Source organism: Salvelinus sp. IW2-2015, linkage group LG36 (genome assembly GCF_002910315.2).
Source record: "Salvelinus sp. IW2-2015 linkage group LG36, ASM291031v2, whole genome shotgun sequence".
Classification (NCBI taxonomy): Eukaryota; Metazoa; Chordata; class Actinopteri; order Salmoniformes; family Salmonidae; genus Salvelinus; species Salvelinus sp. IW2-2015.
In genome coordinates, this window is record NC_036875.1 from 32,871,341 (window position 1) to 32,890,491 (window position 19,151).

At 43.1% G+C, this 19,151-nt stretch overlaps 1 protein-coding gene across 1 annotated transcript in view; it reads left to right on the forward strand.

The window, feature by feature from the left end:
• slc49a4 (solute carrier family 49 member 4) overlaps window positions 1-19,151 on the forward strand; it is a 93,065-nt gene that overhangs the window by 49,063 nt on the left and 24,851 nt on the right. The window contains exons 7-9 of the mRNA XM_070437602.1: window positions 2,394-2,503; window positions 11,566-11,693; window positions 15,168-15,350. Of these exons, the coding sequence (XP_070293703.1) occupies window positions 2,394-2,503; window positions 11,566-11,693; window positions 15,168-15,350 (421 nt within the window). The remainder of the gene's footprint in view (window positions 1-2,393; window positions 2,504-11,565; window positions 11,694-15,167; window positions 15,351-19,151) is intronic.

Consider the following 19,151-nt stretch of genomic DNA (forward strand, 5'->3'; position numbering starts at 1 on the left):
GGAATGCTAATCTAGGATCATTTTTGCCTTTAAATAATAATGTATCCTAGATCAAAAACTCCTACTCTTAGATGCTTTATGAATATGGGTCCAGTCCGGGGTGGTGGTTGGTTATGCCTCCAGACAGACAAACAGTGTACCAACTGTAACTTCCATTGTGTCTTTTGATGCTGTCTGTGGTTACCTGAATGAATTCGCATTGCAATGCCATCATGTTGTGCTAACCCACAGTGTCATGATAACTGTCTTAAAAGGCTTAGAAACAAGAGAGAATAAGAAAAACAAATATGGGAATGTGCCAGGAACCTGAAGCCTTGGCTTCCACGTGTACAAAATGTCGGCATGACAACGGCAAGCATTTCCTGGTTATTGACACAGTAGTAACACACGCATAATTAAGCTGAGCACGCGCACAATCAGGCCTGTACAGGTGCAGCTAGCACTGAGCATATTCAGTTAATTACCACACACACAAAAACGCAATGATTTCTTCTTTGACACTCAAATAGCTTACAGAATGATTTGCGTTCAAGTTTCTAAATTGATGTGAGCATTAACGTGATCTCAAGAACCTTTGTACCTTTACTAGAAACGTTTAGAAATGGCCTCTAGACCTCTTCTGCCGTTCTGGTCTCGTCTTGTTGACTCTCACATCTGGCCATCTCTATGTTGCTCCTCTTTTCCCACCTGAGTTACAGCTTCAGGTAGATTGATGTGAACCGCAGCACACTTCATTGGCAGTCTTCGCTTGGAAGTCAGACACTGATTTGAAGCCTACTTCTTTTACTGCTACCTACCGGAGACGTGTGTGGTGTTGTGTGGTGTGTGTGCTGTGTGTGTGTGTGTGTGTGTGTGTGTGTGTGTGTGTGTGTGTGTGTGTGTGTTGTGTGTGTGTGTGTGCTGTGTGTGTGTGGTGTGTGTGTGTGTGTGTGTGTGTTGTGTGTGTGTGTGTGTGTGTGTGTGTGTGATGACTCATTGGCCTCCATCTGTGATGTAGTCAGCCTCTCATACTGATTCTGCAACAGTAGGCCCTGGGTCTAGTTCATGGAGAACACCGTAGCAAAAACCTTTTTGCTCTTTTATTGGACAAGTTGAGGTAGTGTTCTCTGTTTCACTCTGTTTTCGCTCTACTGAACACGACCATGGTCATGACGTCTGTCCTCTCTTCTGTCTCTATCTGTCAGAGCAGGCATTTGTCTGTGATAACATATGCTGACATCACCAGCTGTTTCCATTGACTCGATTCCACTTTCAGAATCAGGGCTTTTTTACTTGGGTTTGATTGACAGGTTTCACGGTCTTCAGACACTCTGAGCCTGCTGTCTGTCTACCCTAGGTCCTCTGAGCCGTGTATGGCATATTGAACATGGAATAATAACGGAATTTCTCTTCCTCTAATTCTTTCTTCCCCCTCTCTCTCGCTCTCTTTTCTCTCGATCTCAATCTCTCTATTGTCTTCAGGGACCATTAATGCTCTGTTGATTTTTAAATTGCATTTAACTTTTATTTAAATAGGCAAGTAAGTAAAGAACAATTCTTATTTACAATGACGACCTACCAAAAGGCAAAAGGCTCCTGCTGGGACGGGGGCTGGGATGAAAAAAAAAAAAAAAAAAAAAAAAATCTAGGAGAAAACGCACATTACGACAAGAGACACAACACTACATTAGAGAGTCCTAAGACAACAACATAACAAGGCAGAAACACATGACAACACAGCATGGTAGAGGCACAACATGGCAGCAGCACGACATGGTAGCAGCACAAAACATGGTACAAACATTGGGCAGAGACAACAGCACAAAGGGCAAGAAGGTAGAGACAACAATACATCACACAAAGCAGCCACAACTGTCAGTAAGAGTGTCCATGATTGATTATTTGAATGAAGAGATTGAGATAAAACTGTCCAGTTTGAGTGTTTGTTGCAGCTCGTTCCAGTCGCTAGCTGCAGAGAACTGAAATGACGAGGGACCCAGGGATGTGCGCGCTTTGGGGACCTTTAACAGAATGTGACTTGCAGAATGGGTGTTGTATGTGGAGGATGAGGGCTGCAGTAGATATCTCAGATAGGGGGGAGTGAGGCCTAAGAGGGTTTTATAAATAAGCATCAACCAGTGGGTCTTCCGATGGGTATACAGAGATGACCAGTTTACAGAGGAGAATAGAGTGCAGTGATGTGTCCTATAAGGAGCATTGGTGGCAAATCTGATGGCCGAATGGTAAAGAACATCTAGCCACTCGAGAGCACCCTTACCTGCCGATCTATAGATTACGTCCCCGTAATCTAGCATGTGTAGGATGGTCATCTGAATCAGGGTTAGTTTGGCAGCTGGGGTGAAAGAGGAGCGATTATGATAGAAACCAAGTCTAGATTTAACTTTAGCCTGCAGCTAAAGTTAAATTATTCAAATTCTCCCCCTCTCTCTCTACAGGTGGATGCTGGCTGGATTGGGTTCTGGTCCGTCGTGGGCGGCTGTGTATTTGGAGTGGCCATGGCCAGGTAAGCAACAGAAACAGCAGATCATTTCCATGTGGTTTAACATTGTAGTGTGACTTTACTGTCTGCCTCCAACATGCTATCGTAATGTGATAATGTTGGACTGCTATTGTTATAGACTGTCTAGAATATGATGGCCTGAGAAGATGCAAAATATGTGATGTCCTAAAAGGCTCACGGCGGTATTATGGCTTATGATCCACAGGCTTAATTCAAATTCCTCAAAAGTCTCCTGTTGAAATCATTGAAGGATTTACGTGAATGTCTAAGTTGAGTATGCTTATCTCAATTGTGAATCAGGCCTCTGATACTGTCTACAGTAGGCCTCGTCCAGTCTGAATCTAGCCTCTAGATGCTATCTACAGTAGGGCTCGTCCAGTCTGAATCTAGCCTCTAGATACTGTCTAAAGTAGGCCTCGTCCTGTCTGAATCTGGCCCCTAGATGCTGTCTACAGTAGGCCTCGTCCAGTCTGAATCTGGCCCCTAGATGTTGTCTACAGTAGGCCTCGTCCAGTCTGAATCTGGATAAAAGATGCTGTCTATACAGTAGGCCATGCTAGTCTGAATCTGGCCCTAGATGCTGTCTAAGTAGGCCTCGTCAGTCTGAATCTGTCCCCTAGATGCTGTTTACAGTAGGTCTAGTCCAGTCTGAATCTGGCCCTAATTGCTGTCTACAGTAGGCTCGTCCAGTCTGAATCTGGCCCTAGATGTTGTCTACAGTGGGCCTCGTCCAGTCTGAATCTGGCCCCTAGATGTTGTCTACAGTAGGCCTCGTCCAGTCTGAATCTGGCCTAGATGCTGTCTACAGTAGGCCTCGTCCAGTCTGAATCTGTCCCCTAGATGCTGTTTACAGTAGGTCTAGTAGTCTGAATCTGGCCCCTAGATGCTGTTTACAGTAGGCCCTCGTCCAGTCTTGAATCTGGCCCCTAGATGTTGTCTACAGTAGGCCTCGTCCAGTCTGAATCTGGCCCCTAGATGTTGTTACAGTAGCCCTCGTCCAGTCTGAATCTGGCCCCTAGATGCTGTCTACAGTAGGCCTCGTCCAGTCTGAATCTGGCCCCTAGATGCTGTCTACAGTAGGCCTCGTCCAGTCTGAATCTAGCCTCTAGATACTGTCTAAGTAGGCCTCGTCCTGCTTGAATTGGCCCCTGGATGCTGTCTACAGTAGGCCTCGTCCAGTCTGATCTTGCCCCTAGATGTTGTCACAGTAGGCTCGTCCAGTCTGAATCTGGATAAAAGAGTGTCTACTACAGTAGGCCTCGTCCAGTCTGAATCTGGCCCCTAGATGCTGTTTACAGTAGGCCTAGTACAGTCTGCATCTGGCCCTAGATGTGTCTACAGTAGGCCTCGTCCAGTCTGATCTGGCCTAGATGTTGTTACATAGGCCTCGTCCAGTCTGAATCTGGCCCCTAGATGCTGTCTACAGTAGGCCTCGTCCAGTCTGAATCTGGCCCCTAGATGCTGTTTACAGTAGGCCTCGTCCAGTCTGAATCTGGCCCCTAGATGCTGTTTACAGTAGTCCTCGTCCAGTCTGAATCTGGCCCCTAGATGCTGTTTACAGTAGGCCTCGTCCAGTCTGAATCTGGCCCCTAGATGCTGTTTACAGTAGGCCTCGTCCTGTCTGAATCTGGCCCCTAGATGCTGTTTACAGTAGGCCTCGTCCAGTCTGAATCTGGCCCCTAGATGCTGTCTACAGTAGGCCCACTCTTGTCTGCAGTTAGGCTGTGCTTGTACTGTGCCAGACTACAAACAGCTAGCTGTGTCCAGCGGAGTGTGAGGAGAAATCCTCCTAGTAATAGGCTTGTCTCATAAATTCAGCCCTAAATGATCTCCCTGGACCTGGTGAGCCGTCAAATTAGAGGATAAGCATACACTCGTTTAGTATCGTCAGATTAAGTATGCATGAAAATATATGGACCATGTTTGGTCGTAATAGCTTTGGCTCTGCCTCCAAGGCCTGTCAACAAGATTAGCAACTAGAAACCATTGCTAAGCATGTTCACAGGAATATGTTCACAGGAATTTGTTCACAAGAATATGTTCACCGGAATAAACGGGTGTACTACTCTGTCCCGGGACTCTCTCTGCTTTTTCTGCATTCCAGTCTGGTTCTCTCACCTTCTTGTAACATTTCGGTTTAGTGATATCAATAATGAAAAATGCTTCCCCAGGTTGTTTTTAAGAGGCAGAGGATGTGAGGATTTTTTAATATTTTTTTTGGAGGGGTGGAGGTAGGAGTCTCAGGTTGTATCCCAAATGCCTATGAGTCCTGGTCAAAACTTGTGCACTACATAGGGAAAAGGGTGCAATTTGGGATGTACACTCAAACACCTTAGCTCCACTCTTTTCCTCCACCTCTCTCTCTCTCTCTCTGTCTCTGTCTCAATGTATTAAGTCCATGGTTGTGATAGACGGAGGGAGGTGAATGAGTGAATAGTAATGCAGTAGGTCATGTCCGTGTAGCTGGTGGATAGAGCCACACACCCTAGGCCCCAAACTGTGGACTATGCAGAAGGAAGGGATCAGTCGTCTAGCTGAAAGATATATATTCATCGCCCGGCCCAATCAGCACTTCCAGGCAGGGCCGACGTCTCACTGCGCTGTAATTAGGAAAATTAGACCATGACTCGACACTATTGATTCATGGAAGTATTCTGTTCTTGGTATAGGCTGGAGTGGACTGGAGTGGATCTACACATCTTCATTTGATCACCCTGTTGCAGGAAATGTAAAACTTGTAGTGTATTTGAGGTTTTAAAATGTTCTGAAGTTTGTAATTCCAACTTTGAATGAAAAAAATTATCAGCCCCTACAAAAATGTTAATTAATTAATTATTTTCCTGCTGTTGCAAACTTACTCAAATATGTTATTTGTTTGGTATAGAACCAGGTTTAATGAGGTTTGGGTAAGGTTTGCTTCTGTTTGCAACCTCTGGTTACATATGCAACAGAAAGTTGAAACAGAGTTCTAGATTTGCATTGTAGGAGAGAAACAAAAACGGAACATAGGGGGAGAACTAACTCATTAATGAGTCTCTGTCACGCAGTTGATTGGCTTCCTCCTCACGTCTGGCTAAATTGGCCATCTGTTGGGGGTTAGCTATGGGAGGTTGTGTGTGTGTGTGTGCGTTGCCGTAATTGGTGATGAGTGTTGCCATGATGGGTGATGTGTTTGGGAAGCGCAGTAACAGATTCCCCGGTTACCTAGCGCTGGATCCTTGCTGACACCATTAATGATCATTTGCCTACTGGTTTTCTGTTGATGGAGCTGCTGAGTTACATTACAGAGCACACATTAACACACACACACACCCTCCTGTGCCTGAACGCCTCACCTTACGTCACACAAACATCAGAGAGCAGCTTGCAATGAGAAGAGGGTGGGGTCTTATGGCTTGGGGGTAGAAGCTGTTAAGAAGCCTTCTCTGCGCTACGTTAGCGGGATCACTTTCCTAAACAACCGCTGAATTGCAGGGCGCAAAATATTGCTAAAAACATTTATAATCATGCAATCACAAGTGAAATATACCAAAACACAGCTTAGCTTGTTGTTAATCCACCTATCGTGTCAGATTTTGAAAATATGCTTTGCAGCGAAAGCAATCCAAGCTTTTGTGAGTGTATCAATCAATGCTAGAACAGATAGCCCCAAATTAGCATGGTCACGAAAGTCAGAAAAGCAATACAATTAATCGCTTAACTTTGATAATCTTCGGATGTTTGCACTCACGAGACTCCCAGTTACACAATAAATGTTATTTTTGTTCGATAAATATTACTTTTATAACAAAAAAACGCCATTTGGGTTGCGCGTTATGTTCAGAAAACCAAAGACTCGTTCCGTTCAACGAAAATTCCAAAAAGTATCCGCAATGTTCGTAGAAACATGTCAAATGTTTTTTATAATCAATCCTCAGGTTGTTTTTTACAAACATAATCGATAATATTTCAACCGGACCGTAACCTATTCAATAAAAGAGAGAAAGAAAATGGAGAGCTACCCCTCTCGCGCGCAGGAACTAATCAAAGAACACCTGACTCGTTTTGAAAAATCTCGCTCATTTTTCAAAATAAAAGCCTGAAACTATGTCTAAAGCCTGGTCACAGCCTGAGGAAGCCATTGGAAAAGGAATCTGGTTGATACCCCTTTAAATGGAAGAAAGACGGGCAAGGAAACACAGATTAAAAAAAATTTTTTTTATCACTCCCGGGTTAGATTTCCTCAGGTTTTTGCCTGCAGAATCAGTTTTGTTATACTCACAGACAATATTTTGACAGTTTTGTAAACTGTGGAGTGTTTTCTATCCTAATCTGTAAATTATATGCATATTCTACGATCTGGACCTGAGAAATAGTCCGTTTACCTTGGGAACGTTATTTTTTTTAAAGTAAAAAATCTGACCCCTAGCGTCAAGAGGTTTTAAGAAGCCTTTTGAACCTCGACTTGGCGCTCCGGTACCACTAGCCATGCGGTAGCAGAGAGAACAGTCTATTACTAGGGTGGCTGGAGTCTTATAGGGCCTTCCTCTGACACCGCCTGGTATAGAGGTCCTGGATGGCAAGAAGCTAGTGCCTTGCGGTCAGAGGCCGAGTTGTTGCCATACCAGGCAGTGATGCAACCCGTCAGGATGCTCTCATTGGTGCAGCTGTAGAACCTTCTGAGGACCCATGCCAAATCTTTTCAGTCTCCTGAGGGGGAATATGTTTCACGACTGTCCTGGTGTGCTTGGACCATGTTAGTTTGTTGGTGATGTGGACGCCAAGGAACTTGAAGCTCTCGTCCTGCTCCACTACCGCAGGCCTACCGCTGTTAAGTCATCAGCAAACTTAATGTTGGTGTTGGAGTCGTGCCTGGTACTAAGTAGTTTGCTTCATAGGATGCGCTTTGTGATAGCCAAACAAACACTCCCCAACACACACGCGCACACACACACACATGCTCCCAAATAAAAGGGGGAGAGAGAGAGAGAGAGAAATGTCTTTGTTCTTTTGAAACTTTTGTGTGTAATGTTTACTGTAAATTTTTTATTGTTTATTTCACTTTTGTTTATTAACTATTTCACTTGCTTTGGCAATGTTAACATACAGTTGAAGTCGGAAGTTTACATACACAGGTTGGAGTCATTAAAACTCATTTTTCAACCACCACTCCGCAAATTTCTTGTTAGCAAACTATAGTTTTGGCAAGTCGGTTAGGACATCTACTTTGTGCATGACACAAGTCATTTTTCCAACAATTGTTTACAGACAGATTATTTCACRTGTAATTCACTGTATCACAATTCCAGTGGGTCAGAATTGTACATACACTAAGTTGACTGTGCCTTTTAAACAGCTTGGAAAATTCCAGAAAATGATGTCATGGCTTTAGAATCTTCTGATAGGCAAATTGACATCATTTGAGTCAATTGGAGGTGTACCTGTGGATGTATTTCAAGGCCTATCTTCAAACTCAATGCTTCTTTGCTTGACATCATGGGAAAATCAAAAGATATCAGCCAAGACCTCAGAAAAAAAATTGTAGACTTCCACAAGTCTGGTTCATCCTTGGGAGCAATTTCCAAATGCCTGAAGGTACCACGTTCATCTGTACAAACAATAGTGTGCAAGTATAAACCCCATGGTATCACGCATCCGTCAAACCACTCAGGAAGGAGACGCGTTCTGTCTCCTTGAGATTAACATACTTTGGTGCGAAAAGTGCAAATCAATCCCAGAACAACAGCAAAGGACCTTGTGGACATGCTGGAGGAAACAGGTACAAAAATATCTATATCCACAGTAAAACGAGTCATATATCAACATAACCCAAAAGGAAGCAACATCTCAATGCATCAGTCAGGAAGTTAAAGCTTGGTCGCAAATGGGTCTTCCAAATGGACAATGACCCCAAGCATACTTCCAACTTGTGGCAAAATGGCTTAAGGACAATAAAGTCAAGGTATTGGAGTGGCCATCACAAAGCCCTGACCTCAATCCTATAGAAAATGTGTGGGCAGAACTGAAAAAGTGTATGCGAGCAAGGAGGCCTACAAACCTGACTCAGTTAAACCAGCTCTGTCAGGAGGAATGGGCCAAAATTCACCCAACTTATTGTGGGAAGCCTGTGGACGGCTACCCGAAACGTTTGACCCTAGTTAAACAATTTAAAGGCAATGCTACCAAATACTAATTGAGTGTACGTAAACTTCTGACCCACTGGGAATGTGATGAAAGAAATAAAAGCTGAAATAAATCATTCTCTGTACTATTATTCTGACATTTCACATTCTTAAAATAAAGTGGTGATCCTAACTGACCTAAGACAGAGAATTCTTAGTAGGGTTAAATGTCAAGAATTGTGAAAAACTGAGTTTAAATGTATTTGGCTAAGGTGTCTGTAAACTTCCGACTTCAACTGTATGTTTCCCATGCCAATAAAGCCATTCAATTGAATTAACAGAGGAAGGGGGGAGAAGAAGGTAGGGGGGAGGGGAAGGGAGAGTTTTTACCCACACTGACTCACATTAAAGACTTGGAAAATGATCATGTATTTATGTTTCGATAAACAAGAGATTTAAAATGAGTAACTAAAGTCACTGAATTTGGCATATTTTTGGGGGCTAGTGATGGCCATTGTCGCTCGGTGATATCATTACGTGGTCCTGTGTGGCTCAGTTGGTCAAGCATGGTGCTTGCATCACCATGGTTGTGGGTTTGATTCCCACGGGGGACCAATATGAAAATGTATGCACTCACTATTGTAAGTCGCTCTGGATAAGAGCATCTGCTAAATTACGAAAAATGTAACATGTTTGACTGGTTTGGTCATTCAGTACATGCCCTTGTCTGAGATCAGAATAGAGACAAATCGACCTGGTAATGATCATATCAAATGGAATAAGAATTGAATTATTTCTGAGGTTAGCCAGAGGAGAATGTGATGCTACAGAATATTCAAGCCTCACTATCTTCATGCCAATAAATCTGACACAACTGTAATTTATGTGCTTTTAGTTGAGACATTACCTCACAACAAGATAGGTTTATGCTCCTGTCTTGTCAGCTGAGGGGAGAGGGGAGCTAGTGGCAGATGGGTAGGAGCTAAGGGCTTTGGTCAGGGAAAAGGTAGCAGACTTGGTTGGGCAGTGCTTTGCTGTCCCTACCAAAGCACCCACTTCCAGGGTCCAGCATCCATGTAACGTGTACACTTCCAATAAGTAGTGTACATAACTCTGTTATGCTTCTCAGTCCATTAATGAATAGAAAGTAGATCCTAGATGTATTCTTCAGTCAGACAGAACACTGTGGGGGTGATATGTTAAAACAGTGACAGATATGATCCACACACAGACAGTGCATCAGGGCCAGGCACAGACCTTTCAGGGGGCAGGTGCTCAAACTGTATTTTAGTATATAGTGATTGGCTAGAGTCTAGACTACCTGTGTTGGGTTGTTGATGGTGGGTCTTTCTGCCTTAGCCAACCAGACCCAATATTGATGATGATGTAAATCAAGGGTTATCCTGCTGTAGCAGTAGGCTATTGTTGATAAGTAAAGTAGGTACCTTGCTACACGTCCGGTAAGTGCATCTCCCAAGCTCAAGCCATGCATGTTTGGATACTGGGCGCACACAATCTCTGTACAGGGCAGACCCACGGACAGGGTAAGGGTAATGGTGGGGTGGCAACTTGATGACTTCACAATGACTTGGGGGCAGTGGGTTCAAAACAACAATGGCAAAACTGTACCATCACCCCAAAAAAGGGCAAATGGCAGGTGGGAGGGCACAAGTAGACCCCTTTCTGTGCACGTGCCTGCAGTGCATCTATGAATGTCTAATCTAAAATGAACTCACTGAAAATCAATGGTTTGAAGCTAAACAGTTTTGTTGGCTGAGAGGCTGTTCAAAACTGATTTCTGTCATATGTTCCCTGACTACACTTTTATTGAACTCTGAGAGACTGTGATACTTATTAAACATTTCCTGTGTTTTCTTTCCATAAATAGTTCATTGTCAGGTTGAACACTCTCTGAAGCATCTTTTCTAAGCACAACAAAGACAATTAGTGTCTTTCCACTACCAGCTTCTATATGTACGATGTTGAAAGGTTGCGGTTACCGCTGTAATTCTCAGAGTAAAAACTCTACGGACAAGATGAAAGCTCAAACCAAGTTTATTCTCCCAGAGGATCAATACAGCTGCATTAGACAAAGACATATTCACACAAGCACTGATATTTAACCCTTTCTCATAGGCTGAGTCTCCTCCTACACATCTGTACAAACATCATTCTTTACTGCTAGGCAAGACACTAAGTGATACGGGCCATAAACGTTTATTTCTCCCCTAACGTGACCTGACCTGATCTCGACCCCCCCCCCCCCCCCCCCTCCATCACTAATCCATGGCTCTGTCCCCTTATCAATGCCTGCCACATCTGATCGCTTCCCTGCACTCAACACACAGCTGTCATGGTGCCTGGTACCAGACTGTGTCTCTTCTCCTCCCAGAGGATCCCTGATGGCTAACAATAACATATCCTGACATAATGTAAACGTTATACATTACCCTCTCTCCCTCAGTGACATGAATACGTGTATTTCATATTCTCCGAATCCAACACTGCGTTCTGTGCTGGCAAATAAACCCAGAGGACAGGAGTAAACCTGTCAAGGGTAGGTTCAACACATGCTGAGAGGAATGCTAAAACACAAGAGGCTTTGTTTGGACAGCTTGTCTGAATGGCTGGAGAGGAACAGACATCAAATATCTGCCTGCTTGCTTCACAGTCACTGGTGATCTAAATTACATCAGCTCATATCATGGTGTATGGCTGTAAGCTGCCACCAGTTGTAACCCAGCGACTGCTACATTCTCCTGTCACCATGTCTGCTTCCTTTAATGGATGGTGACATGGAGGCATATAAGTCTATCTGAGACATGTTTACACAGTTGTGTTTGGAAGCATGCCATGTTAAGCCAGGTTATACGAGTTGTTGTTTTGTTGTTGTTTCAAACAATCCTTTGATTGTTTCTGTCTGTGTGCTCCAGGTTTACTAACTCGGTCTTTGTCTCTCCCCAGGTTTGCAGACTCTATCCGGGGCATGCTGAAGCTCATCCTGGTCCTGATGATGGCTGGGGCTTCCCTGGCCTCCACCTGGTTCACACTCACTTGTCTAACCAGGCTCACACACCTACCCTCCACTGCAGGTAGAACTGGTAGAGCACGGTTTCCATGTCAGGAAGTGAGCATTTTACATGTAGGCAGTGCAACTGGCGTACACCCAGAGCATCCTAGAGCCACAATGGATACTTCAATAGCAGACTTGTCCTTTAGATTCAGGAAGGAACACATGGACTTAGTAAGTAGCCATTGGCTTGTGCTAGTCAGAATGGCTCACAGGAGCAGGAGTGAGGTAGCTGTTTCTGTAATGAGGCAGCTTCATGTACAGTACCAGTCAAAGGTTTGGACACACCTACTCAACCCAGGGTTTTTCTTTATTTGTCCTATTTTCTACATTGTAGAATAATAGTGAAGACGCATCAGGTCCCAATGTAGTCTGTTTCAGAAGAGGTATCCTTATGTTAGGGTGTGGTCTGTCTTTGTCATATGGCTGTGAGCTACACTAGTTCATTTAGTAGACAAGAATTGCTTATAATTCCGTGGCATTATTTTATATTATTTTATAGTATGAAGAACACAGTGTAACAAAGCTGAATAAAATAGAAAGGATATTTTCTCCAAATGATTTGAGGGAGCGCGCACATACGGCTATTCTGTGTTGAGCGGTTAACATAGAAACAGGTACTCCTATATGCTTAATTTAGAGTTATTTATGTAACTTTAGTTGTGATACAAATGTTGGACTATATGTTTAGATTTCTAATACATTAAATGGCTGCAAGATGCGACTCTAATGATGATTTGAAAATAGTTGCATGAAATGCATGAGCTCTGCTTTGTTTTTTACACAGGCTGTACAACCTTCATCAGTCTCTCACTCACAGTTTGACAAGCACTTGATAATGCCTCGTATTTCCCAGCGGCAAATATATAATTCACAAGTGATAGGTTAATATTGTCACCCATCAGACTATTCTTGATTTAATCTTGTCTTTACATAAATACATGTCATCTATGCACTTAAATAGCGAATAGAGGACGCTTTTCCCATGGTTCATTTTCATGCCAGACAGGTAGACTATACTCCTGTTGTTAAGAGAAGCAATGTGCTTAATATTAGGAGGGTTGAGAAATATATATATATATATATATATATATATATATATATATATATATATATATATATATATATATATAGTTCTATAGAAAGCTGGTGGGATCCTCTTCTTTTTAATAGAGGTCATCACTCTGTTTTCTCACTCAATTGCATAGCCTATAGAAATGTTGCGCAACATGGGCTCATGGGTTCTCATGAAGTGTTTGATTAGAGTTTCATTCACATTTGCATTGATGTCAGAGTGATTAGAGGGACAATAGAGTCCTGACTACCAGGCAGTTAGCACGTTTGGTAGGCTACTAATGACCAGCAGTAGCATCAGAGCTTGGAGAAGCCTAATTACCTTGACTAAACGGTCACATGGAATTTGACTGCCATCATGACTCGTCTCTGCCGGTGTGGCGGTAATACGGTCACCGTAACAGCCCTAAGAAAAGAGGACTAAAATATTATCATGGAGCAGCGCCATACTTCCTCTAATAAAGAGGACTAAAATATTATCATGGAGCAGCGCCATACTTCCTCTAATAAAGAGGACTAAAATATTATCATGGAGCAGCGTTATACTGCCTCTACTGCCTGTAATAAAGGGATCAACTAGCTACAACCTGGGAGAGACGGATGTAGTGGAGGAACAGAGCAGCGGTGGTTGACTGTGTTTGATACCAGCCAATCATTAGAGCAGGACGGGGGTGGTAGAACAAAGGGCAGAGAGGATATTCACTGATGCCTGTGTCGCCGGTGCCGTGGTGTCGCCTCAGTTCCTCTGTGGCAGCAGACAGACAGGCAGACAGACAGACAGGCAGATAGACAGGCAGGCAGATTGGCTGGCTCGGTCCTCACAGACAGCAGTGTGATTAAGAGCGGTGCTGGGTAATGGGGAGTTGATTTGACCCAATCTGCAGTGATAAAGGAGACGGCCGTGGAGAAAACTGAGAGCCATGCTTTGCATCCCAAATGGCACCCTATTCCCTATATAGTGTACCACCATAGGGTTCTGGTCAAAAGTAGTACACTATATAGAGAATAGGGTGCCATTTGGGACACAAACATGCTCTGCTCCATGGTGATGGCTTAATCTGCTCACCCACCCCAGGGCCCCAGGGCTCAGCCTCAGAGCAGCTGAGACCTTGATCAGTGGCCAAGGCACACAAGCATGGACACACGCGCACACACTACCGTTCAAAAGTTTGGGGTCACTTAGAAATGTCCTTGTTTTTGAAAGAAAAGCAAATTTTTTGTGCATTAAAATAACATCAAATTGATCAGAAACACAGTGTAGACATTGTTAATGTTGTAAATGACTATTGTTGCTGGAAACGTCTGATTTTCTTTTTATGGAATATCTACATAGGCGTACCGAGGCCTATAGGTAAACTATAAAGAAGATATAGCTAGCTTTCTCTCTCTCCTTCTGCTGCGTTGCCTTAACTTTTGTTCAAAACTGTTCAACTATTGTCTTTCTTTCTCTTTGAGTCAGCTACCATATTTTATGCACTGCAGTGCTAGCTAGCTGTAGCTTATGCTTTCAGTACAAGATTCATTCTCTGGTTGGACAACATGTCAATTCATGCTGCAAGAGCTCTGATAGGTTGGAGGACGTCCTCTGGAAGTTGTCATAATTAATTACTGTGTAAGTCTATTGAAGGGGGTGAGAACCATGAACCTCCTAGGTTTTGTATTGAAGTCTATGTACCCAGAGGAGGACAGAAACTAGCTGTCTTTGGCTACACCATGGTGCTACCCTACAGAGTGCTGCTGAGGCTATTGTAGACCTTCATTGCAAAACAGTGTGTTTTAATAAATTATTTGGTGACGTGAATATATGTAGTATAGTTTTATCTAAAAAAAGGATAACCTTTTTTAATGTTTCACTTTTATTTTTATGAAATTCACTGAGAAGAATGGTCCTCCACTTCCTCCTCTGAAGAGCCTCCACTGACACACACACACACACATACACACACACTGGGGACATTGGCCAGCACTAACTAACACAATTTGCCTCTTGCGTTGGAACAGAAACATCCCTCTGTGCCCTGAGAATAACTAAATGTAGTCAATCTCATGAAAAGACCCAGACAGGCTGCAGAGCAGGTTTTTTCCCTATCCAATACCCACTGTTAAACCACCATTGACTAAGCTGGAATGACATTATGAGTGATCTTTGATACCTGGAGGAACCCGGAGGCCGGTATTTGTTCTCATGGAGACACTGTTCTCACGGTCTCGCTAGACTAGTGTCATTTCACACTAGTTAGAGTGCCATATCTAATGCACTCTGTGAACTGTTGATGTAAAAAGGTCTTTATAAGTCACATTTAATTGATTTGTGGATTTAACCCTAACTCCCTGTCCTCTGCTTTATACAATGTGATTTTTGATCGATTTACTGATTGATTCATTGATTAATTAACCCTCCGCCCCTCTGTCCTCCCATCAGCCACCCTGTACACCTCCTGTATCGTATTGGGCATCTTCATCAACAGTAGTGTGCCCATCTTCTTTGAGCTCTTGATCGAGACCGTGTACCCCGTGCCCGAGGGCATCACCTGCGGGGTGGTCACCTTCCTCGGTAACCTGGTCACCGGCTGCCTCCTCTTCTTCCTCACCTTCTACACCACAGGTAAGACCGGCAGGTCGATCACAGGTACAACACAAGATAGAGAGAGAGAGAGAATTAAATGAGAGGAGACAGCCCTAGAGTAGCGGGTCAGATTCCAACCCAGATGAAGAGGTCTGATGTGCCATCATCTCCACTGAGGATCATTTAAAGAAATAGATAGATACAATAATTAGCTTTTGAGACCTTTTAAGTTATAACATGTATTTTGATTACAACTAAAAACACTGTTTTATCTCTCCCAGACTGGCATTCATTGTCTGAATCTTGCGGAACTTCATATGAAATATGTAAGCACAGCATATAACAGAAAGGACAGAATATCTCTCCCTGGTTGGAACAGAAGCAGATCAGGAGCCTGTAGTGGAGCCAAACCATCATACCTCCTCTCTGTGTGGTCATCTCAAATGACACCCTATTTCAAATGGGCCCTTGTCAAAGTAGTGCACTATGGAGAGAATAGGGTGCCATTTGGGAAGAAACCTCTGTTTCCCTCCCCTTTTAGCTGAGCTCCTTTCTGTTTGCAGAGCTCCTCTGGCTGATTAACCTTCACAGTAAGGTCAGACGCATCACAAAGCCAATCAGGTGGAATGATGAATAATGCTTAGAGAAACTTGACAGCATTCCCCTCTCAAACACTCTGGAGTAAATAGATAGAATATACTGTATACATATTTATACAAACTGCATTACTATTCATGAGATTCACACACACACACACACACACACACACACACACACACACACACACACACTGGCAAGTCCCCCTGGTGGTAAGCTGTATGAACTGACTGATACAGCTGTTGCCTGACAACTACATTCTGTCCTGATCTACTAACTGGCTGGTCCCTCAGAGTACAGGTGGTGGATAGTCAGTCCTTAATTAGGGTGGCCACCTTGGACCAGAGGCTCTTTCTCCACTAACAAAGCTGACACCCGGACAGTGCATGTTCACCTATTTGACTGTGAGTGTTCCTGTTCCACCCAGCAACAAGCAGAAAGGGATTCAGGAGATTCGACAGGTCAGGCAGCAGAAGCAGAAGCCAGGTGCTGATGAATAAACATCAGTTTAGGGACTTTTAGACTGTGATTCTAATCACTAGCGATATGTGTAAAGTTTCCTCAGACTGGAGCGAGCTAGTGATTAATCATGAATTACCCATCAGTATAGATGCATGCTTTCCAAATTGTACACTATCCTCTTCACAGTGCAATACTTTTGATCAGGGCCCATAGGGCTCTGGTCAAACGTAGTGCACTATATTAGGGAATAGGGTGCTGTTTAGGACGCAGAACAGTGCCATGTGGACAGCCAGGTGGCGTCAGATAGAGATGTCTGTAGTGTAGGATCAGGAAACTGATACAGGTCTCATAAAGTATACATTTTCCCCCTTCTAGTCGGTGGTGGTGAATGATAGCCTGCTGGATGTGTACAGAGGGGTCTGTTTGTGTACTGGAGACTGAAGGCCCATGTGGTCAGAACTGAGAAGGGAACAGTGTTGGCAGCTTCCTCTCTCCCTCTGACACCCAGGAAGATTCAACTGAGATTAGAGAGCTTTGGCACAGCTTTAGCTTTTCAAATCTGACCTTGTTGCGGTCACAGACAGTAGTGTGGTTTGTTACCCATTTGTCTCGCTCGCTCTCTCTTCTGTTCTGTTCTGAGTGATTCTCAGAGGCTATACCCAGCAGAGGCTGGTCTGAGATCTGTAATTATGGCCCCAAACATCTTGAGTAGCACACTCTTGTGGTATTCCTGTGTGGACTGCACACTCTTAATTACTGCCAGCAGCTCAGCCCTTTATACATAGAGCAGTTGGTGGTCCTCAGGGCTGAGTGTTAGGACCAATTCATATGATATTTACATGTCTCTAGGAATGTAGAGCCCATTGGTTTAGATACTAGTTGAGATACTAATAACTACAGCTAAATCCAGCTAGTTCCTGTTGATCAATCATTGTGGATGAACTGAGGAGAATATTCCACCACCACTAACAGTATGATGAAGCTCCAATATTTTCTCTCCTACCTGTAATTCATCTTTCATTCATTTCAGCTTATGACCGTAATTGATGTGACAGATATGTTGGTGTGGAATTAAAGCTGAATTCCATATAAATCTTAGCCTTTTCAAAATCCTCCCCACTCACTCTTATATTTAAAATTGGCAACCTCAGCCTCAAAGATGTTCATTTATATTTTGGCTACGTTTTTTAAAAGAAGTTATACATTTGTAAATGTATTAAATGTCTATTTTAATATCACCTTAGTGGGTCCCAACAGTCTTCTATCCCAGCAGAGTATTTTGTCCAAAATGGCACCCTATTCCCTATGTAGTGCACTACTTTTGACCAGAGCCACTATATAGGAAATAGGGCACCATTTGGGAAGCAGGCGTGCCTAATCCCCAAGGTCACTTAACCACTGAGTCTGTCTGAAAACATGAATGGAGACAACACTGGCTATATGAATACTGCTACAGTTGTTGGTACTTTAGATTTCATCTGCTTGTTGTTTATGTGATTTAGCTATGGAGTGGTGGGTGGAATAGAAAGCAGGGAGCCGTATTGTTGAGCGTAGTATCAAAGACTCCTCGTCTATTTGGAGTAGTTAGGGGTTGTGTGGGGTAGGCGGCAATATCGGTTGCGTTTGTTGTCAAGACTTTCAACATGGGAAATGAAATAATTGCCACTTCTGTTTTCTTCAAACTTTTTGTTGTTGTAAACTTTGCCAAATGTGTCTGAAGTACAAAACTATGAGATTAATAATATGTTCTTAGCCAAATACATTGAAACTCAGTTTTTCACAATTCCTGACATTTAATCCTAGTAAAAATTCCCTGTCCTAGGTCAGTTAGGATCACCACTTTATTTTAAGAATGTGAAATGTCAGAATAACTGTAGAGAGAATGATTTATTTCAACTTTTATTTCTTTCGTCACATTTCCAGTGGGTCAGAAGTTTACATACACTCAATTAGTATTTGGTTTAAATTGTTTAACTTGGGTCAAACGTTTCGGGTAGCCTTCCACAGGCTTCCCACAATAAGTTGGGTGAATTTTGTCCCATTCCTCCTGACAGAGCTGGTGTAACTGAGTCAGGTGTATAGGCCTCCTCGCTTTTTCAGTTCTGCCCACACATTTTCTATAGGATTGAGGTCAGGGCTTTGTGATGGCCACTCCAATACCTTGACTTTGTTGTCCTTAATAACTTCTTGCAACTATAGGGGGTGCTGTTCCGCATTAGCATATTTGTGTCTCCAAATTAAACTGCCTCGTGCTAAATTCTTGATCGTACAATATATGCATATTATTGTTATTATTGGATAGAAAACACCTTCTAGTTTCTATAGAAGTTGGAATTTTGTCTCTGAGTGGTACAGAACAATTCTCTACAGCACTTTTATGACAGGGTTCAGATTTCAGAAATTCTTACCTCTGATCTGGGGCTGTTTATAGGCGACAGTGAATGCTATGAAGAAACCGACACTGCCTACGTCTTTCTGGGTGTCTGTACGTCATCACGTTTCAATGAAATCGATGGGACATTCACAGCCATTATAAAAGACTAAAATGTACAGAGACCGCCCTTTCTCAACGTGCGCCTGAAGCGTCAAGGCCATCGGACCTGCCTCGTTCCAAATCGTTTTCTAACCAGCAATATTTCTCCGGTCATGTTTTCAGTCGTTATAGTTGTTAAAAACATCATAATGTAGTTAATTTGAACCGTTTTATATCAATTTATATCCGTTTAGTGCGATTTTGAGGAATTTCTTTGTTGTGCACTCTGAAGAGTTTGGAACACGTTT